The following is a 19,964-nucleotide window of genomic DNA, read 5'->3' as shown; positions in this document are numbered from 1 at the left end:
AAATGTTATTATGTCTAATGAAGCATACGACCTAATGGATTACGCGTGGGATAACAGGTTATTCTTGTAGCTTGATAACTGTGCAAGAATGTTAAGCCAACCAGCCATGTAATGAAGTCGTATGCTTCACTAATGACATACCGACTTCTAGAATGCATCAAACATTTTATACTGTTTTATACATGTGCAATGTACCTTCAAACATTGCTTTAGGCAGATACGAATTCAAATAAATGGGTCCCGTGAAAAAAATGAACAAATAGGAAAAGCTTTTATATTTATGCAAGCCAAATTATTCATACCCTTCGTCGAATTCCTACCAGTATTTTGGTATATTCAGGTATATGTAAAGGTGACCTACGTACTTTAATTGACGGAACCAGTTTTATTTTGGCAACATCGGACCAGGACTCTGCAGTCACGTCAATATCTTTGTTGCCCTGGCTCTCCGTGTATGTTTCCCATACAAGTCCATCCAAGCTGTAGAAAAGCGACAACGAACTTATTCTTCGGTGGCTGCTTCCCTGCACAGACAGGCCAGTTATCTCCTTGTAGTCCAGGAAGTCAATTCTCAAGTAATCTTTTGTAGACGAAGGCAACCATCCATCTGACAAGTCAAAACAAGAAATATAAACTTGTTGTGGTTTTGGCTAAAGTACATGCTGAATTACATGGAATGTCAATTATTAGAAAGGGTTTTGATAACGAAATGACACAAAATGACGCTATTTATGGAAACAAAAATCTGCTAGAATAATAATGATGGCATATATTTATTAATTAAGGTTTCAAATGAAAATATAATTTACTTAACGATATAGGCGATCAGAAAATATTATGATATTGTCAAATCCATACGTTTGCTATACATAAACCAATTCCATTAAATTAAAGTCTGGACATAAAAATTGTCCTAGTCTTGAGAATATTTTATGCATTATGTTATGATATGATACATGAAGATTAACAAAATACTCATCCGTACATCGACCATGAAGTCTTGCTGAAGAAGGCGGATAGTAATAATATTGTGAAGATGATGCTGTTATTTGGGTATCCTCTACGATGCCACTTTCAAGGCCCAGGGCTTCATCACACTGCCCATGCACTGTCAAAGATCACAAGTACAAGTAGTTATACTGTATTCTTCTTAATTATGTCTAGAGGCTTTGCCGTCTGATCAGATCAGTGAAGATCCGGGCTAGAACTGATCTTCATTAACCCATAATAAGCGACTATCGATAGGTCTCTTACTTGGCTGACACGTCATCCTATCCCAACTGCATAGATCAATGCTCATGATGTTGATCACTGGGTTGTTAGGTCTAGACTCGAGTATTTACAAAGCGCCGCTACAATAGTTGGAAGATTAACCCACTCACTCACTCACTCACTCACTCACTCACTACCACTTCATCATTAGGGGAGAGAGCATATTGTACTAGACGCTTCAATTCGCTGTGCGTGGATTCCGTGCCCCTGTTTATCCAGAACATTCTCCAGTTAGATATTCGATCTCAAGACACTCAAGAAAATAATAAATTATATATATTCCAGTCAGTCCTTTTCCGCATTACGTTGACATTCGTTTACATATAAGCCTTAATCGAACGTGCTTGAATATTAAATGCCTAGACAAGAGAAAGACTATTCCCAGACAGATTCGGGTTTTTTTCAATTAAAATAACAATTTCATTGACCTTAAAGGGCAAATTAGTCGAGCAAATTGTATGAATTGGCGAAAACATGAAAGATGTGGCGAAGTGGGCAGTATGCATATCATGTTCTCTAGGTAGAACCCGCCATTAAACTTAAATATCATAAATATAATACACAATATTACTTATGCCAACCAGCACTGACCGGTAAACATGCCGGACAAACTAGTGATCACTGGGTCGGAAAATGCAGTGACTCAATAATGCATTTAGGTGTACGAATATATACGTCAGGTGTCTTTTGAATTCCATCCACTGTGTGCCCAAGTCCATAGATTCTGCTCGTCAGTATAGGTTCGTGGAATATATTCGTTTGGCAAATTCAACTCGATCAACCGAAATATGAATTCTTAAGATTAAGACATTAACAAACGCACAAATACCCCTTGAAATGAAAATAAACAGGCGTAAAAACAAAATCATTCATTCACCCTTTCGCGAGTGGCCTGTGGTATACATGCATGTGCATACACTACAGTCTGGAAAACAAAACCCAGCACTAGTTTTGTTCTCATGCATGCATATATGATCAGTGCGTCACAAAACAATTTATATGATTCATCAATCATTTCAGATTCAGCAGGGGATACAAATATTCTTTTAGAGATATCATTATTAACTTTTACAGGTAGGATATTAAATATGGATATTGGGATAGTTACAGTATGAAATTGATGATGTTAAGATATCACAGTACTGCAAACATATACTGCAAACATATACTGCAAACATATACTGCAAACATATACCGTGACAGGAGTGAGTGCGTTACGCCGCTTTTAGAACTATTTCAGTAATATCACCAGATATGGGGACACCAGAAATGAACTTAACGTCTTGTACACATAAAGGGAATCGAGCCGGGCTTCTCCGCGACGAGCAAACGATTTAACCGCAAAAATCTGTAAACTTTGGAATCTGATCATTCACGATGCTGATCTGCGGTCGAATATCGATTATGCAATTTCACACACCCTATATATCCACATGGATATATTTAAATTGTACAAATAATGACTTGATGTATAGAATAATGCCTTGGTTTATAGAATAATGGTTTGATTTTTCGAGTAATAGTTGAAGTACATGTACACAGGAAAGACAGATATTCGTATTCGGCAGTTGAATTCAAGGATGTTTCCCCTTGGGCTTTTCAGTACAATATCGGTCAAGTAAGCTAGCCACCTGATCCCCCTCCACCATTCTGATACACGTTTACAAAGGGTTACTACATCAATGACTGAAAAACAAGCAGCTGTTTATTCTCTAACTAAACAGTTGTCGTCTTCCTGATTGAATACATCACGTCCCTAATTTAAAACATTGGTGAATTTCGTTTCATAATGTGGACCCGTGAAGGTCCCGGGGTAGAATAGGCCTTCAGCAGCCCATGCTTGCCCTAAAAGGTGGCTCAGCTTGTCGTAAGAGGCGACTAACGGGATTGGGTGGTCAGACTCGCTGACTTGGTTGACACATTTCATCGGTTCCCAATTGCGCAGATCGATGCTCATGTTGTTGATCACTGGATTGTCTGGTCCACACTCGATTATTTACAGACCGCTGCCATATCGCTGGAATATTGCTGAGTGCGGCGTAAAACTAAACTCACTCACTCACTTTTATAATGTGACATCGACACTGATGTATATCCTAGAACCTAGAACATTCTTGCTTTTAACAGATTTGTTGACTTTATCATTTTATCCTGGACAGGTGAGCCACGTGATCAGTATTTCAGTTCGGTCACATCACAGGACGTCACCGCTTGGTATCATGAAGCAAAAGAAAACGAGGCTGTGGCTTTTAGAGGTTTACCGATGTCATTAAACATAGATATGATGCAGAAAAAGTCTTAAGCAATTATGGGCGGGCCCGCTTTGTGAACGCAATCAACGCAACATAGGACGAACAGGTGGAACAAATTTTATGTGGAGGTATATAATCTCTAATGCAAGTGTGTGTGAGAGAGTAGTCAGAAGAGAGTGTGAGAGAGAATGGGAGACAGACAGGGAAAGAGAAAGAGAGAGAGTGTGTGTAGACACCTTCATCGCACGTGTGAGAGAGAGAAAAAAGAGAAAAGGGCAAGAGTGTGAGAGAGACAATGAGAGAGAGAGATAGACAGGGAGAGAAAGAGAGAAACAGACAGAAGACACCTTCGCCTCACTCCTCTATCCCTCGCTCTCTCCGGTCCCTCTCCCTCTCTCTCTCTCACACACACACAAACACACACACACACACGAACACACAGTGTCCTGCACATACAAGTCACAGGTCCTTAATGCGACAAGGAGTGTTAATGCTAGAATATACACCGCGTACTCGCATCCAACTAGAGATGGAAGCTATCTAGGGCGACATACCACTATAAATAAATTTCAAACTCTTTCCAGCCTGCTCGCCCTCGGTCACGGTAACTCTCAGAGGTTTAGAACGTACTGACAGTAAACAGGTACACCTACCGGCAGTTGTAAACATCAACATCAACAGCCATACAACATGGTGCTGTTCCCCCGTGGTAGTCGCCATCACAACGAAAGTTAGAACTTTCGTTTCATCCCTTGTTTGCGTCGCAAAATGTTTCTGTCGCCTAGATAATACCGGGGCGATACATCCGCCTTTTCTCTTGCTGCGCAGGAGAAGCAGTGACGCATGTCGTGGTCTCAGATCTACGGTAGCTTCTCGGGGACATCTGCCTCAATATGTACCGGGTATAAATAGCCTTGCTCCAAGCCTGCACTGAATTCTAGGCCCACTGATGTAAGTAATTCTAATTCTATCCTTCAAGGAGGCACATCTGTGATTTATACTTTTTATCATAATGATTTAAGATATTAATTATTAGCTTAGAGATGTGTGACAGTTTAGGGCATAAGACAGGGTATAGTTACATCAACCTCAACTACTTTATTCCTGCCAATGCGAGGCTTCGTTACAAACAGTATGAAATATGTGTCAAGCAAACCATAGTAGCCCACCTTACAAGTAAATGGGTCTGTTTCAGCCCCTGAACCTATAAGCGCTCCCTGTAGTGCTAAAGCCCTAAACGAAGCAAATTAAACTACGTTTCCCCATGTCTGATGAGCGGCAGAAAAACTGGGTGGTAAGAGGGTTCATTCGTCACGCCGAAGACACAGGTTCGATTCCCACATGGGTACAATGCGCGAAGTCCATTTCCGATTGTTCCCCGTCGTGATATTGCTGGAATATTGCTAAAAACACTGTAAACCCCAACTCACTCCTCCGGTCTGAATTTCCCATCTCACCGGGACTCCTTTTCAGTGTACATGGCTTATTTGTAACTATGAACATTATCGATACGTAAGTGTTAGTCTAATCGGCATAACTGTGCAACAGACAAATTGTGAAGGGAATTGTGTCTGTTTTGTTGTGAAGTTGTATATGTACGAGGAGTGGTAACTGCGAATTTGTGCTGAACGGGGTCAGCATTTCCTGTTTATCAACCGTTGAATGAGTGCACACTGCATTGTGCACGGAGGTCAGAGGTCGCCTCTTACATTGTGTCACCAAACACATTCCAGGGGAAAGGAGAAAAATCTTACAAAAAGTTAATTTTCTTAAGGTTTCCGAGCTGTGGGAGGGGGGGGAGCTAATTAATGGTTTTCCATCCCGTAAAATTATAAGGTTTCAGGAGACTGAATGTTCCTGTTTTCCAGTAAGCTAATAACACTCATGGGGACGTTTCTCTAAGACTTACATCATAAGAGACATGTCCCTTTGTGGTGGGATGGCCTAGTGGGCAAAGCTTTAGATCCTGGTGCGAATGTGAACAATCTGAGACTATTCCTAAACTCATAAAAACATACTCGCTCACAAATGATTAAGCAACCACCATCGAAAATCTCATCAGCGTCACTGTAAATCTTTTCCTGTGTATTTTGGTCACTTTTGTGTAACAAATTTCTCAACAAAGCGTAGTCCCAAATGTATCATGCTACGTTTGGTCTCTTTCTAAGTGGCACAGTATGCATACAAAATTTTGTTTTGTGTAGTCGAGATGTTGGGACTGCTTGATATATGTCTGAAAACCTAATGAATTCAGATTCTTATCCTTCATGGACCAACGGAACTGTTCTTCGTTCATTTGGATTTGTGTTGAGTAGCCTTGTGGTTAAAGTGTCCGATCGTCACGTCGTGGGTCCGGGTTCGATTCCTCAAAGATATATGTACAATCTGTGAAACTCATTTCTAGTGTCCCCCGAAGTGGCATAAATGTGACATAAAACCACAATACTCACTAATTCATTTGGATGTTTGGCAGGTCTAGAGCAGGTGAGTACGGATGGCCAGTGAAAGTCCACTTCTTTTGCCATAAATTCTGTTGTTGTCCTCGCCTGCGTGTAACAAAATTCAGTCTATTGCATGTACATTCATTGTGCACACATATTGTCTTTAGTTCTGGATAACTAGAAGGTTAAAGGCCCATTCCGTTTGCCAAACCCAGAACTGAACAAATATATCCTCAGAGTGAGTCTACAATTGCTGAGATAATCAGCGCAGATTAAGAGTGAGTTAGTTTAGTTTTACGCCGCTTTTAGCAATATTCCAGCAATATGACGTCAGGAGACACCAGAAAATTGGCTTCACACATTGTACCCATGCGGGGAATTGAACCCGGGTGTTCATCGTGGCGAGCGAACGCTTTAACCACTAGGCCACCCCACCGCTCACAGATTAAGAAGTTAAACTCGCTCGGGATTAAGCAATGAGAATAGATGTCATAGAACAGTAAAGACACATCAAGGGCTCGTAATAAAGACGGACGTGTTCAAATAACCAGATATGATATTCACGTTGCAACTAAAAACTTTTAGATCAACAAAAACAAAGAATGTACGTAAACAAAGAGGTGTACGTGTCAAGGTGTGACATCGCCTATTATCCTGACCTACATTAAACCAACTGTTTGAGTATCTTTCATGCCCGAGGCCATTTGTTGTTCTTTACAAGAGACACCTGCAGTCCGGCGTTTCTTTGAAAACAATGCAAGGTGGTTAATGTTTACACAGAAAGGTATACCAATGACCACTTTGACACGTCTGGACCCGAGAAGATCCGGGTTCGAATTCCGGGGTCTTCAGTAAACAATGCTTGTCGTAAGAGGCGACTAACGGGATCAGGAGGTCAGGCTCGCTGACTTGGTTAACACATCTATCGTATCCCAATTTCGTAGGTAGACGCTCATGCTATTTATTGGTCACTGGAATGTCTGGTCCAGACTCGATTATGTACAGACCGCCATGTATATTCGATTTATGTGGGTAGGTGTATCAAGGAATGACAAGTGTTTATACATCTAAAATATGATTTTACCACTTACTCTATGAACATACACACGAACCAAAGGTGACTTCAACTAAGCCCGTTTAACTATTCACAGCAGAGGACAGCGAGATGACCATGTATTTAGTTGAACGTTGATTCGTATCAGCACAAAGGGTGCTTTGTGGATTGCTTTCCTACGCTTAAACATCAAGGTTTTGTGTACCTTACAAATGACCCGAATCGTACTCACTTACTCAACACGTTGTGTGGGTTAATTTGGGCATGTACTTGCAAGTTGGACATTGACACCGATGGCGGTGAACGGTGGCGAATTTGTGCCGAAATCTGTCGAATGTCAGGAAAGTGATGTGTATTAGAAGGGTCACCAATGCAACGAGTAACACGAGATGTGTCTGACAGCAAAATATTTGTATGAAGTGCAGATTAAAACTTATGACAAGAATAGATGTATACCCACTCCAACTACTCCGCATGCATTAATACCCATACGCATGCTTCCATGTCCATACACATACATCCATGTATATGCATCCATACCAGTCCATACCCACACACCCATAAATATAAATACATCCATACCCACACACCCATAAATATAAATACATCCATACCCACACACCCATAAATATAAATACATCCATACCCACACACCCATAAATATAAATACATCCATACCCACACACCCATAAATATAAATACATCCATACCCACACACCCATAAATATAAATTCATCCATACCCACACACCCATAAATATAAATACATCCATACCCACACACCCATAAATATAAATACATCCATACCCACACACCCATAAATATAAATACATCCATACCCACACACCCATAAATATAAATACATCCATACCCACACACCCATAAATATAAATACATCCATACCCACACACCCATAAATATAAATACATCCATACCCACACACCCATAAATATAAATACATCCATACCCACACACCCATAAATATAAATACATCCATACCCACACACCCATAAATATAAATACATCCATACCCACACACCCATAAATATAAATACATCCATACCCACACACCCATAAATATAAATACATCCATACCCACGCACCCATAAATATAAATACATCCATACCCACACACCCATAAATATAAATACATCCATACCCACACACCCATAAATATAAATTCATCCATACCCACACACCCATAAATATAAATACATCCATACCCACACACCCATAAATATAAATACATCCATACCCACACACCCATAAATATAAATACATCCATACCCACACACCCATAAATATAAATACATCCATACCCACACACCCATAAATATAAATACATCCATACCCACACACCCATAAATATAAATACATCCATACCCACACACCCATAAATATAAATACATCCATACCCACACACCCATAAATATAAATACATCCATACCCACACACCCATAAATATAAATACATCCATACCCACACACCCATAAATATAAATACATCCATACCCACACACCCATAAATATAAATACATCCATACCCACACACCCATAAATATAAATACATCCATACCCACACACCCATAAATATAAATACATCCATACCCACACACCCATAAATATAAATACATCCATACCCACACACCCATAAATATAAATACATCCATACCCACACACCCATAAATATAAATACATCCATACCCAAACGCAAACACATACATCCATACAGATACACATGAAAAAATAGATATACACTAGCATTCATACCAACATACATGCATACATACTCATACGTATGCATTCATACATATACATATGCATCCATGCCCACAGACATGCATCCATACCAATACACTTGCATCCATATAAATGCATCCATACACACATATCCACACCCACATACATGTATCCACACCCAAATTCATGTATCTATACCCACATACATGCATCTGTAAACAAAATATGCACCCATACCCATAGACATTTATCCATATCCACATGTATGCATCCATACGCATACACATGCATCAATATGAATACCATGCATCCATGTGTATGCATCCATACCTAACCATACCCATAGATATGCATTCAGAACCACACACAAGCATCCATACAAACATACATGCATCCATACCCACACACAAGCATCCATACCCACACACAAACATCCATACCCACACACAAACATCCATACCCACACACAAGCATCCATACCCACACACTTGCATCCATACCCACACACAAGCATCCATACCCACACACACGCATCCATACCCACACACAAGCATCCATAGCCACACACACAAGCATCCATACCCACACACAAGCATCCATAGCCACACACACGCATCCATACCCACACACAAGCATCCATACCCACACACAAGCATCCATACCCACACAAAAGCATCCATACCCACACACAAGTATCCATAGCCACACACAAGCATCCATAGCCACACACACGCATCCATGCCCACACACAAGCATCCATACCCACACACAAGCATCCATACGCACATACATGCATCCATGATCATACACATGTATCCATACCCACACACATTCATCCATACTGACAGACATGCATGCATCCATACACATACACATACGCGTGCATCCATACCCACATACATGCATCCATGACCATACACATGTATCCATACCCACACATATGCATCCATACCCACATATGCGCACCCATACCCATGCACCTGCATCCATACCCGTACACATTCATCCATACTGACAGACATGCATGCATCCATACACATACGCGTGCATCCATACTCACATACATACATTCTCATACTCATGCATCCATGCATCCATACCCGTATCCACATCCCATTAATTCTTATAATTACCCAGGTTTACTTGTGGCTGGCCATATACAAAGTGTCCATGTGGCCATATTTGCCAAACTACAGCGATAAGAACACTTGGTCAACGCACAACAAGTAAATATAGTCCGAACACGTATGTGAGAAGCAGTAAGAAAGTTTACTTTTTATAGATTTAAACCACACACAAGCTAAGCTTTTTTGCATCCCCTGCACCCCTCACAAAACGGCGACAGAAGAATTTTACTGGGGTAACTCCTGTGCTTGGAAACCTAGGCGGTATCTTTGATAAGTGTATGTCACCATAGGCCAGACAAACGTCGTAGTTACACACAAACATCCCAAGTCACTAATACTTCTACGTGTAACCTTTACACGAATATACAACAAACACACATCGATTCAAATACTTATAATTTGATAGTGGCGCAATGAACATACCTTTCACAATGTCATGTAAAGCTTTGTTTAGGTTGTTAAATTTAAAACTGATGATGTAATTTAATTCATGTTTATAATTTAACTTTAAATTCAGAACGGGGAGGTGTGAAATACTTCCACCAAACATACAAAATCAGTGACATTTGCTGACAACATTAGAAATGCTCGATTTACCTGACATACAACTGAACACAAACCACTCTTTCCCTCTTTGACAGAAACGTTACACGCAACGACAGCATGACAATATGTAAAACACAAAACTGTATTGCCACATACACTTACAGACAAAATCTGGAATATGTGAGTTTTCAACACAATTACCTAATAAACCCCCATGTGTCCACAGACACTTAAAAAAACCATTAGACATTGACTGCGAAATCCGTAGACCGTGCTGTCGTTAAATACTTCAGTTGAAAAGCGCAACAGAGGTAGATTTGCATTTTGATAGCGTTTCCACAACACGTGGTAGATATAGATAGTATTACCCAGAAGTCATACATTAATTCCTGTGTGTTTAAGTGAGTCACTGCGCATTGCGACACACACATAAACATCTGATGGCCCTACATGACAAGTAACTTGGCTTGGTGTAAGCGCAATAGTTGGAAGAATGAAACAAATACACGTGCGTTACGTGATAAGCGTTATTTAGTTGGTTTTTTTCATTGATTTTCATTTTGATGCAGAATAGATTGTTCACTTCACGCTGTGGTTGAAATTATGCTGACGTGAAAGTAACTAATAACCCGTTCATCCACTCACTGTTGCAGCATGGATTGTTCTGAATGGTTATCCGGGGGAAAAGTATTTTAATGTTTGAAACAAAAACGATACTTTTTCATATCGTTTTTCAAATTTCTTTCATAACCTTTGTATGGCGGTCACTACTTTTCACCAAGGTAACCTTGTTTATATAATCCGTAAATGTGTTGGGCGAGATTACAAATGAATAAATTCTCTCCCCCCCAACCCCCCCCCCCCCCTCTCTCTCTCTCGTTAACTTAGAACAACCCCACGTATTTTCTGTGTTTCATTTGATGTACATACCCCGTTATATGATCGTTTGTTAAACAACGTTCATCCAAAGTTGAATAAATTCTGATATTTAAATGCTGAATTGGAAAGGTAAATCCACGAGGATTCGCAATCTTAATTTCACCTTATTTCATACACTTTTTTGTTTAAAGTGAAATTCACTGGTAGGTTGTCACTGCAAACAGACTATACCCAAACCATACAGGCGAACTATACGTTCGCCTGTGTTTAATTCCCATATTATTCCAAAGTCTTACTATTTTCCCTTGCTGTAAAACCGCAAATTCATTTCTAAAAGCGTTTTACAACTACGCACATATACACTCTCTGATGTTTACCTTTTCATTTGCATTCTATAGAATGGTATTTCTTTATATATTTGCAGTAAAAGGTCTAGCTCGTCACATAATTGCCGATATCTTTACAAGAGACATCACACGGCCGTAATACTTCTGAAACAAGTATCTGCTCTTGATATAGTCACTCTTGTACAACCTTGTGCACTCCTGTCGTCCCTGCTTTTGTCAGAAATTTCTTATGAATTTAGAATATAAGTTGTATGCTTCTCTCGAGGATATACTCTGGTAGGCGTATATCCGACAGTATTACCAGAGTGAGAACGTGTTACATACAACGTATTTATCTTACGGCCATGTTAAATGTGCAAAATATCGCTTTATCTGAAAGGTCGCTTCCGGCTACGTGTAAACAAAATGGCTTCTGCATCTCGACAGGAATTTTAAAATCATTGGGACAAGCGTAAAACTAATACGAAAATGGTTAATTATGTTTACGTTGAGTGTGCAAACGATTAATTGCATAATAGGTTAAATAGAGCAGTGAAATAAGTGTATACACAATGAACTTAAACATAGCTAATCGACCGATGTTCGAACTAGGGGCACTGATTGCGTCATATTATGACACCTTACAATCGTTTCTCGGCGGATAGTCTATCTGTTACCGTGGCAACGGGTAAGCTATTTTCCAACTGTCACCATTCTGGGAGGGGTGACACGGACCTTGTTACAGCGTCACTGATCATGACCAATGAAATAAAAGTATTTTGCATGAATGTAAGATGAAGGGTTTTGTCACTTCATTTCACTGGCATACTGAATGTTCATTCACTTGTTTGATTGTTTATGACAAGGTTGTCATTATTGAGGCTCTTTGCGACGGCCTTTAATGGGTTAAGATGACTCAGGGCTAAGTCAGCCTGACCACCCCTACCCTAGCCTGAGCCCTATCCGGAATAACTACAAGGCGGTATTTCCCAAATCTTCAGTGACGTCAATCCATTCTCCTGTCGTCGTCTGTGTTTCTCATAAAATCCCCAATTTGTGCAAGATGGGTTATTCATGTAAAATGAGGGCATCTCTACCCCAATCTAAGAGGCGACTAACAGGATCGGGTGGTCAGGCTTGTTGACACATGCCATCAGTTTTCATTTGTGCAGACCGATGCTTATGTTTTTGATCACTGGGTTGTCTGGTCCAGACTTGATTGTTTAGAAACCGCCGCCATATAGACGGAATGTTGCCGAGTGTAAAATTAAGCTCACAAATTCATGTATCCGTGGCCTGAGGCGTTCATAAATCGCAATGATTTAAAGGCTTCCATGTCGAAGTAGATTTTACGCCCGTTTCCAAAGGGTCGTGAAATGTGTGCAGGAAACATAACATTGTTGATAAATGTTGAATCACATATTTCGTAAACTGTTTGAGTAAGATAAAACACAATGGCACAGTATGTTTGCGCAATGTAAAACCGTCAGTTACATTAAAAAAGCCTGTGTCACTATCGGCATGGCCTGATCGTGCCTTCTGTACTGACCATTAATCTGTTGCCACGGTGTAGACCCTAAATATCTTGTTTGAAGTTTACCATAGTATATTTACCTAAGATTAAACTAAAGGCATTTACCTTAAACTTAATATTTCTTATGTCATTTTGACACCTCCAAAGCGAGTCAGCCTTGTAACTTAAATGAGACCTCTATGAAATATGTATGTGATCATTTTCCAAGATTTGCTACCGTAGATAACGGGCGAGCTCAAGAAATGTCTTCTCGGTACCAACACATTTAACACAACACTGTTGTATACATGTACATGATACATGTACAATGAATACTATTAATTTATCCACTGGCTTAGTCACAAAATGAAACTATTGGATGGTGGTCCGTTAGCTGACCCTACCTGGCGCTATGAAGGGGATAAGACCACGTCGACTGGGAGCCGGTATGTTGCGTCGGAGGGGGTATCCATGTTAATCTGGGAATGGCAGATATTCTACTATGTAATACTAATTACCTCCTATGTAGACTCCTATGTAGTCTTGTGGGAGGTCTGCCTTATGCTAAAATACCTTTTTTTCACTGCAGAGGGCGATGTTTCAGCAAGCTATAGGCTCTACCAACTGCATCCCATTAACATGCTTTTACTACTTAATCCATCCTGTTTGATGGCCTTAATCATTCGTGTTATTCTGCTGTATCATTCAAGTCTGCCCCCTACCCTCTCTATCCCTAGTAAGTGCCATATTTCATTCAAATACATATTGCTAATGTTCATCTGCTGTTTGTTATCACATATCATGATTATATACTTTTCATCACTTCATTATAGTCTCGTTAGCATGATACGTGTGTACGAATCTATACCAAAACGCCAATATATGCAATAAAGTTGTACGCTTTACTTTTAATCGGCCTCTGGTTGACATCGCACACTCTACACACAGCCGTACGCACACACACAATGGTATCCACTCACGTTCGCACGTACGTACGCACGCGCTCGATCTACCTGCCCTTACACATGTGCAGTAAAAGTGAAGGTGACGTTAAACTACTTCGAGACACATTGTTATCACCCACGGTTTCGGATCCGTGTCAGTTGGTTTTAGATGACTTTTGTTTGCTGGGATTTCTTGTTAACTAGAGTTGGTTCCCCTGTACCTGAAAATGAGCATGATAGCGATCAGTCATTAGACATATGAACGCTTTGTCAATAGAACTATGAACACTTTATCGATATGCTTAGGGCATTGTTGACACTGTTGAACAGATTATGAATGAGTATGTTGTTATAATACATGTTTAGGTTTGCAGTTTTAGTTACATAAGTGTGACTTGTTTACCCACTTGTGAATTTGAACGTAGGGGTACATACGATGTTGTTTAACACCGCACTCCAGCTATTTTGCGATGGTCTGTAAATAACCGAATATAGTCCAGACAATCCAGTGATCAACAACAAGAGCACTGATGCATACGATGACCAAGTCAGCGAGTTTGACAAAGGATTCCGTTAGCATGGGCTGCTGGGGACCAATTCTGACCCGGATCTTCACGTATTCATCTGCTTGAAATCCATCAGGACACAGCTTAGCTTTCAAAACATTTTTATGGTGGACATAGAGAGAACATTTCCAAATTTGACGAGACAGTTTTCATGAGTTTTAGGTGTCATCATCTCTGAATTTGTGATGAGAGGGAAAGTTGTTTGGTGTGTAATAAGAGGGAATACAATGGATGTTTGCTGAATGTATCAAAGAGAACAAATATTGCAACCTTTAGATTTCTTGAATAAAACCAATTTCAAAAGCAATCTCATTGAAATGGTTTTCAGTATATATTCCGTACAAGAACCAGGAACAGACTTGCAGGAATCAGAATATCTGGATATCTGGTGCTAAACTATATCCATTAAACACAAATGAAATATGTTTGTGGTTTAGCCGATCTGAAAACAAATGGTTGTCTTTCGATAAACATTCGTAGCCATCGGCTTTCATCTCCCTGTACATTAGGAATAACGGAATCCTTAATTTATTGGCAAATATCTTCGGAATCGGTAGAAAAACCTGATCGATAATGAGTTATGACTTAATGGGGGTACATCAAAATGCTGCCTGTAGCCTGTGAATGTTTCTACAATCATAAACATAACTGCATTCATTGAAACAAAACATCACGATAAATATGTAATTAATCTACATAAACATTCGAAAAAGAGTAGTGATTTGTCTTCATTCAGTGATCTGATGTGGCGTGGGTATGATAACATAAATGTATGATAACGGTAAATGTTCCCCAAATGCGATAGTGACATCTTGAAAACTAAACGTTTGATGTCTAATTTGCTGACAAAATTACACTCTTTGAACGACACAGGGCGTAACACGTGCGAAACATGGCACCAAGTTAAGAATAAACGGAAACACTCTAAAGATTTTTCTTGAAAATATTAAGTAAACGAAACGGTGATATCCAGTAAAGCCAACGAATGACTTACCATTTTGTTAATGAAGACCGTTTCAGCAGAATGACAGCGTGACGAAGGATCATTTGACATGTCGTGGAATCTTAATCATATTTATGTATTGCTGATGCACTGATCAAAGGAAATCAATCATGGTTTGCACCAGTCAGATCGACATTATACGCTCCTGGATCCACATGCTATTTCTGACCGCTGGGATCGAGTGAGTGGATGGGCGCCATGGTGGTGATATGGAAGATGGGGGTCTGGGTTCTAGGGAGAGGGAAAGACGTGATTATTCGCGGTTTCAAGTTTCCAAGTGGGGACCTGAATGGATCACAGATTCAAGCACATTCATTTTTGCTTAGTTCAAAAAGTGGAATCTGTGAAACATATGAAAAGCTCTAACGAAGCGTCGACAGTATGATATTGAAAAAAGGGATGAAACTTTTATATGCTATTGATTAACTGTTCATGACACATGGTTACTAGTGATAATTATGTAGAAAATGATTCATAGTGGTCATGTTCGATGGTGTTTATAATATGGTGATGCAAATGTGGTTTGCGAACTGATACATCCTGTTAGATTACAAATGATAGCAAAGTGAAGACTGTCGGACAGAAAACTTTTTTTAACCTGAAACCAAACTTGGAGCACGGATTTAGACCTTGATATGATTTCTTTGAGTCGGAGGTGATTTTACTTACTTGTTACTTGTTACTTGGAACCACTGATTACTCTTAGGATTTTGAAATGTTATAATGCTGGAATATCTGCTGTTTAACAGTGATTAAATTGTAACAGAAATGGAAAACAAGGCAAGAAGGTACAGATAATAAGACGGAAGGATGTTCACACATCATCAATATTATGTTGAAGTTAAAGCGTATCAAAGTCCTGTGTGTTTCAAATTATACAAAAATGTATGATAAACTGAACGGATTATAAACATGTTGTTATATTGTTACGCCTTTTTCACATTTCTTTCAGATCTTGCAACCATTTTGCCTCTGGGACAGAGCCTGAAAATTAATCGATAGGATAAATTTAAAACAACGCTCCCAAAGACACTACGTTGTTTTGCAGGTTGGCCAGGAAGTCAAAGAAGTCTGACGTCAGTAGAAACCCAAACGATCGTAAATACTCTTTTTGTGAAATACCAGAAACGAAGTCATTTGATCTTAAGGCTTTTCTCTCCACTGACATGTCCAGATCAGGTGACCTAGTTTCTCTTTCTATCCTATTTCGTCTGCAAAAAGCTCTATCCGGTTTCGCTCTTTTCCATGTCAATATTTTTATTTCCGCTCTCTCTTAGCACAATTTCCCGATATATAAGTTCTTTTACAAGTAAAGTAATCCCTCGCTACCCGGTACCAAAGAGGCGACTTATTTTAGGTTTAACGACTTCTGATTCCACGACCAGACCGGCGCTGACCCAGCAGTAACAACAGGACAAAGGGCGAAATAAGAAGCCTAAAAGAGTATTTGGACCCAACGAAAACAGTAGTTTGACACTGAAGGGAAAGACTTGGTTTATATATGCGGGGAGACATTTTGACGTAATTAGTTGGTGTCATGTACGAAGTGATGTAGGAGTCTCTCCAGGGAGAAAAAAGGTGCCATTGCTAGCTTGTTTCCAATGGCCAAGGAAACCAAATAGCCAAAGTCTCAAGACACCTTGTCAACAACAAGTGAAATACAGACTAACGCGATCGGGTGGTAAGGCTTCCTGACGTGGTTGCCACGTCTCATCACAATTGCGCAGATCGATTCTCATGCTGTTGATCACTGGATTGTCTGGTCCAGACTCGATTATTTACAGACAGCCGACATATACCTGGGATATTGCTTATTGCGGTGTAAAACTAATCTCACTCACTCACTTAACGTAATTTTGCAATGCTGAAGTACTTTAGATGTTAGGTGATATCAACATACACGGTGCAGCATGATTCCGAAGCTTCCACACAGAAACGACATTGAACTGACTAACAATTATGTAGTTTCTCTTCAAGCGACAAGCGTGTGATATTTAAATAATATTATTCATAACAAGATTATTTTATAGTTATACATGAAATATGTTATATAGTAAATCACTATGACCTTGATTTGAAACGGGAAAATTCTTTTCTCTGTTATCGGTACTCTTCTGTGTGATGTCTAATGTCTGGGCCACTGTTGGCACCACGGTTTGCTGTGAACAGCTGTATCACTTACAGACTACTTTATAACTGGGTCGTGTCCAGGATTCAGTCAAATTATTATCGTCGGACTTGCTAAACGCAACACGTATTCAATAATTTGGCCAAAGTACAATCACTTCATTTGTGTCACGTAGAGTTTTTGACCCATGCCGTGACACACCTTTTAAAATCAGCAGTAAATACGATTCACCCAACATTAATGTCTGAAACAACCCGTGTGTTTTGTCATTAGGCGAGGACATTGTGTTAAGTTACTGTGTCGTAATGACATTTGAATGTAATATCATATGTTCGTAAAAGGTCCTGTTCCTCATCACTGGGTTCAAAGAATAAATATGTCTCACATCAAGTTGTGTTAATGACATCAACATGATCTGACCGAGAAGAGGATTTCCAAGACACCTGGCCAGATACATAGATTTGTAGTGCCTCTTTCGAAGCGATTACGTTAAAACCTAGTCAATCTCCGATAAGGCGATTAAGGTACATGCCATTTGAGTTACATTCCAGTACAGATATACCCCCTGCATTCACTCACAAGGACGTTTCTACTTGATTTCTAACCTACGCTGATATGTTATAGAAACTGACGAAACAATGTTACAGGAAATCCGATGGTCAGGACGAACACCGTACATGTACAGTTACAGTTGTTGCTTTAGGGTGCATATGTTTGTAGTAAAATACACATTCTATTACTTTTGCGTTTGACTGTCATCCGGAAATCGAAAAGAGACACTTAACGTCAGCAATACAATCAACACAATCACCGAGGCTTCCATAAAATGGAGGCCTGCCTACTGGTAACCAAGTTTACGTTGTATGTTGTATCAAATATGACTCAACCCACAAGTGAAATAGAGTGTGTACCGAACTGAGAACGTGAAGTCTGAACTGAAGGCAGAACGTGTAATCTCAGTGAAACGGCACATGCCAAACTACAGTATGCTTGTGTAGAAAGTGATTTAGCTTAATAACTCATATCCCTCTTGATATACTAAATATTTCCTTTCTTAGTTAAAGAGCCAGTTGGTCGTGATCCATATATATAGCAAGAGGATTCTTGCTGACGCACTTGTCAAGTGATGGTTAACTAGTCCAAGCTGCACGAATAAGTTTCTGGAAAATTCAGTAAAGACAAATGAAACATGTTTGTGGATTAACAGATCTGAAAACTAGGTTAGTGGTTGTTTTGTGATAAACATTCCTAATCGTCACCTTTCATCATCCAGTTGAAAGATGATGAGGCATTGCTTACATTACACATAACTGAAGCCATACACAGCAAACATAACAAGGTTTCCAGGTTTCTGGAAACCTACGTGAAACTGGGTCATGTTAGAATACGTCAAAGTTCACGGCAGTCTCTTGTTGCTGAAACTATCAAGATTAGTTTCAGCGTCTGGAAAATGCCGGAAACGAACACGGTTAGTTTCCAGAGATGAGAAACCGACAGGAAAGTATCATTGTTAGTTTCCATTGCATCAACCAACTCGTTTCCATCAGTGAGATCCTGAATGAAACGATTGTAGAAAAATAAATGTGGCTCCATATTCATACGTCCAGAAACCTACATTATCCTACATTCAACTGGCTATGTTCAACCTAGTGACCTCAGTGTTTCTGTACACCAGAATTCCAATAGACGATATTGTCCAACAAAATAATGTGAATTTTAGGACAAAGGAAACCTAACTGAAAGAATTTATGAATTATTGCGTAAGACTCCATTGGGTTTCAGTTTCCATTTGTTATATTTCCCAACGTGGTACATACTGATATAAGAAACTGGGAGTGGTTAGGCACATTCCACATAACTGTACCAAAAAGAACATTCGTCAATATGTTCGTGAACGTTTTGGAGCAGAATTATATTTGTCACAGCAACATAATACAAGCCACAACAAATCTCTTTTTCAGTGAATTTTTAAAATTTCTAGATATGTTCTAGAGTACATCAAATAAAAGTGGATAATATTTCACACACATTTGCCCCAACTGTGACTTGTTGAAAATTGAAATGCAATACCATTTTTGAACAAAACTAGAAACGAAATATAGATATCAAAACAAACTAACGTTATAGAATAAACATTAGGCTATTACCTTGTTCGAGGAATTATCCATCAATATT

The 19,964-nt window shown here is 39.5% G+C and overlaps 1 protein-coding gene across 1 annotated transcript in view; it reads right to left on the bottom strand.

Annotated features, from left to right (window-relative positions):
* Positions 1-4,294, bottom strand: part of LOC137295430 (uncharacterized) — a 44,647-nt gene extending 40,353 nt beyond the window's left edge. Inside the window, exons 1-3 of the mRNA XM_067826796.1 lie at positions 4,178-4,294; positions 986-1,108; positions 366-607 (exon numbers count right to left, since the gene is read on the bottom strand). Coding sequence (XP_067682897.1) covers positions 366-607; positions 986-1,108; positions 4,178-4,244 — 432 coding nt within the window. The 5' untranslated portion in view covers positions 4,245-4,294. The remainder of the gene's footprint in view (positions 1-365; positions 608-985; positions 1,109-4,177) is intronic.
* Between the last annotated feature and the right edge of the window lie 15,670 nt (positions 4,295-19,964).

This window comes from Haliotis asinina, chromosome 8 (assembly GCF_037392515.1).
Source record: "Haliotis asinina isolate JCU_RB_2024 chromosome 8, JCU_Hal_asi_v2, whole genome shotgun sequence".
In the NCBI taxonomy this organism is placed as follows: domain Eukaryota; kingdom Metazoa; phylum Mollusca; class Gastropoda; order Lepetellida; family Haliotidae; genus Haliotis; species Haliotis asinina.
Note: the sequence above shows the minus strand (reverse complement) of the source record. Positions and strands in the feature narration are given on the sequence as shown.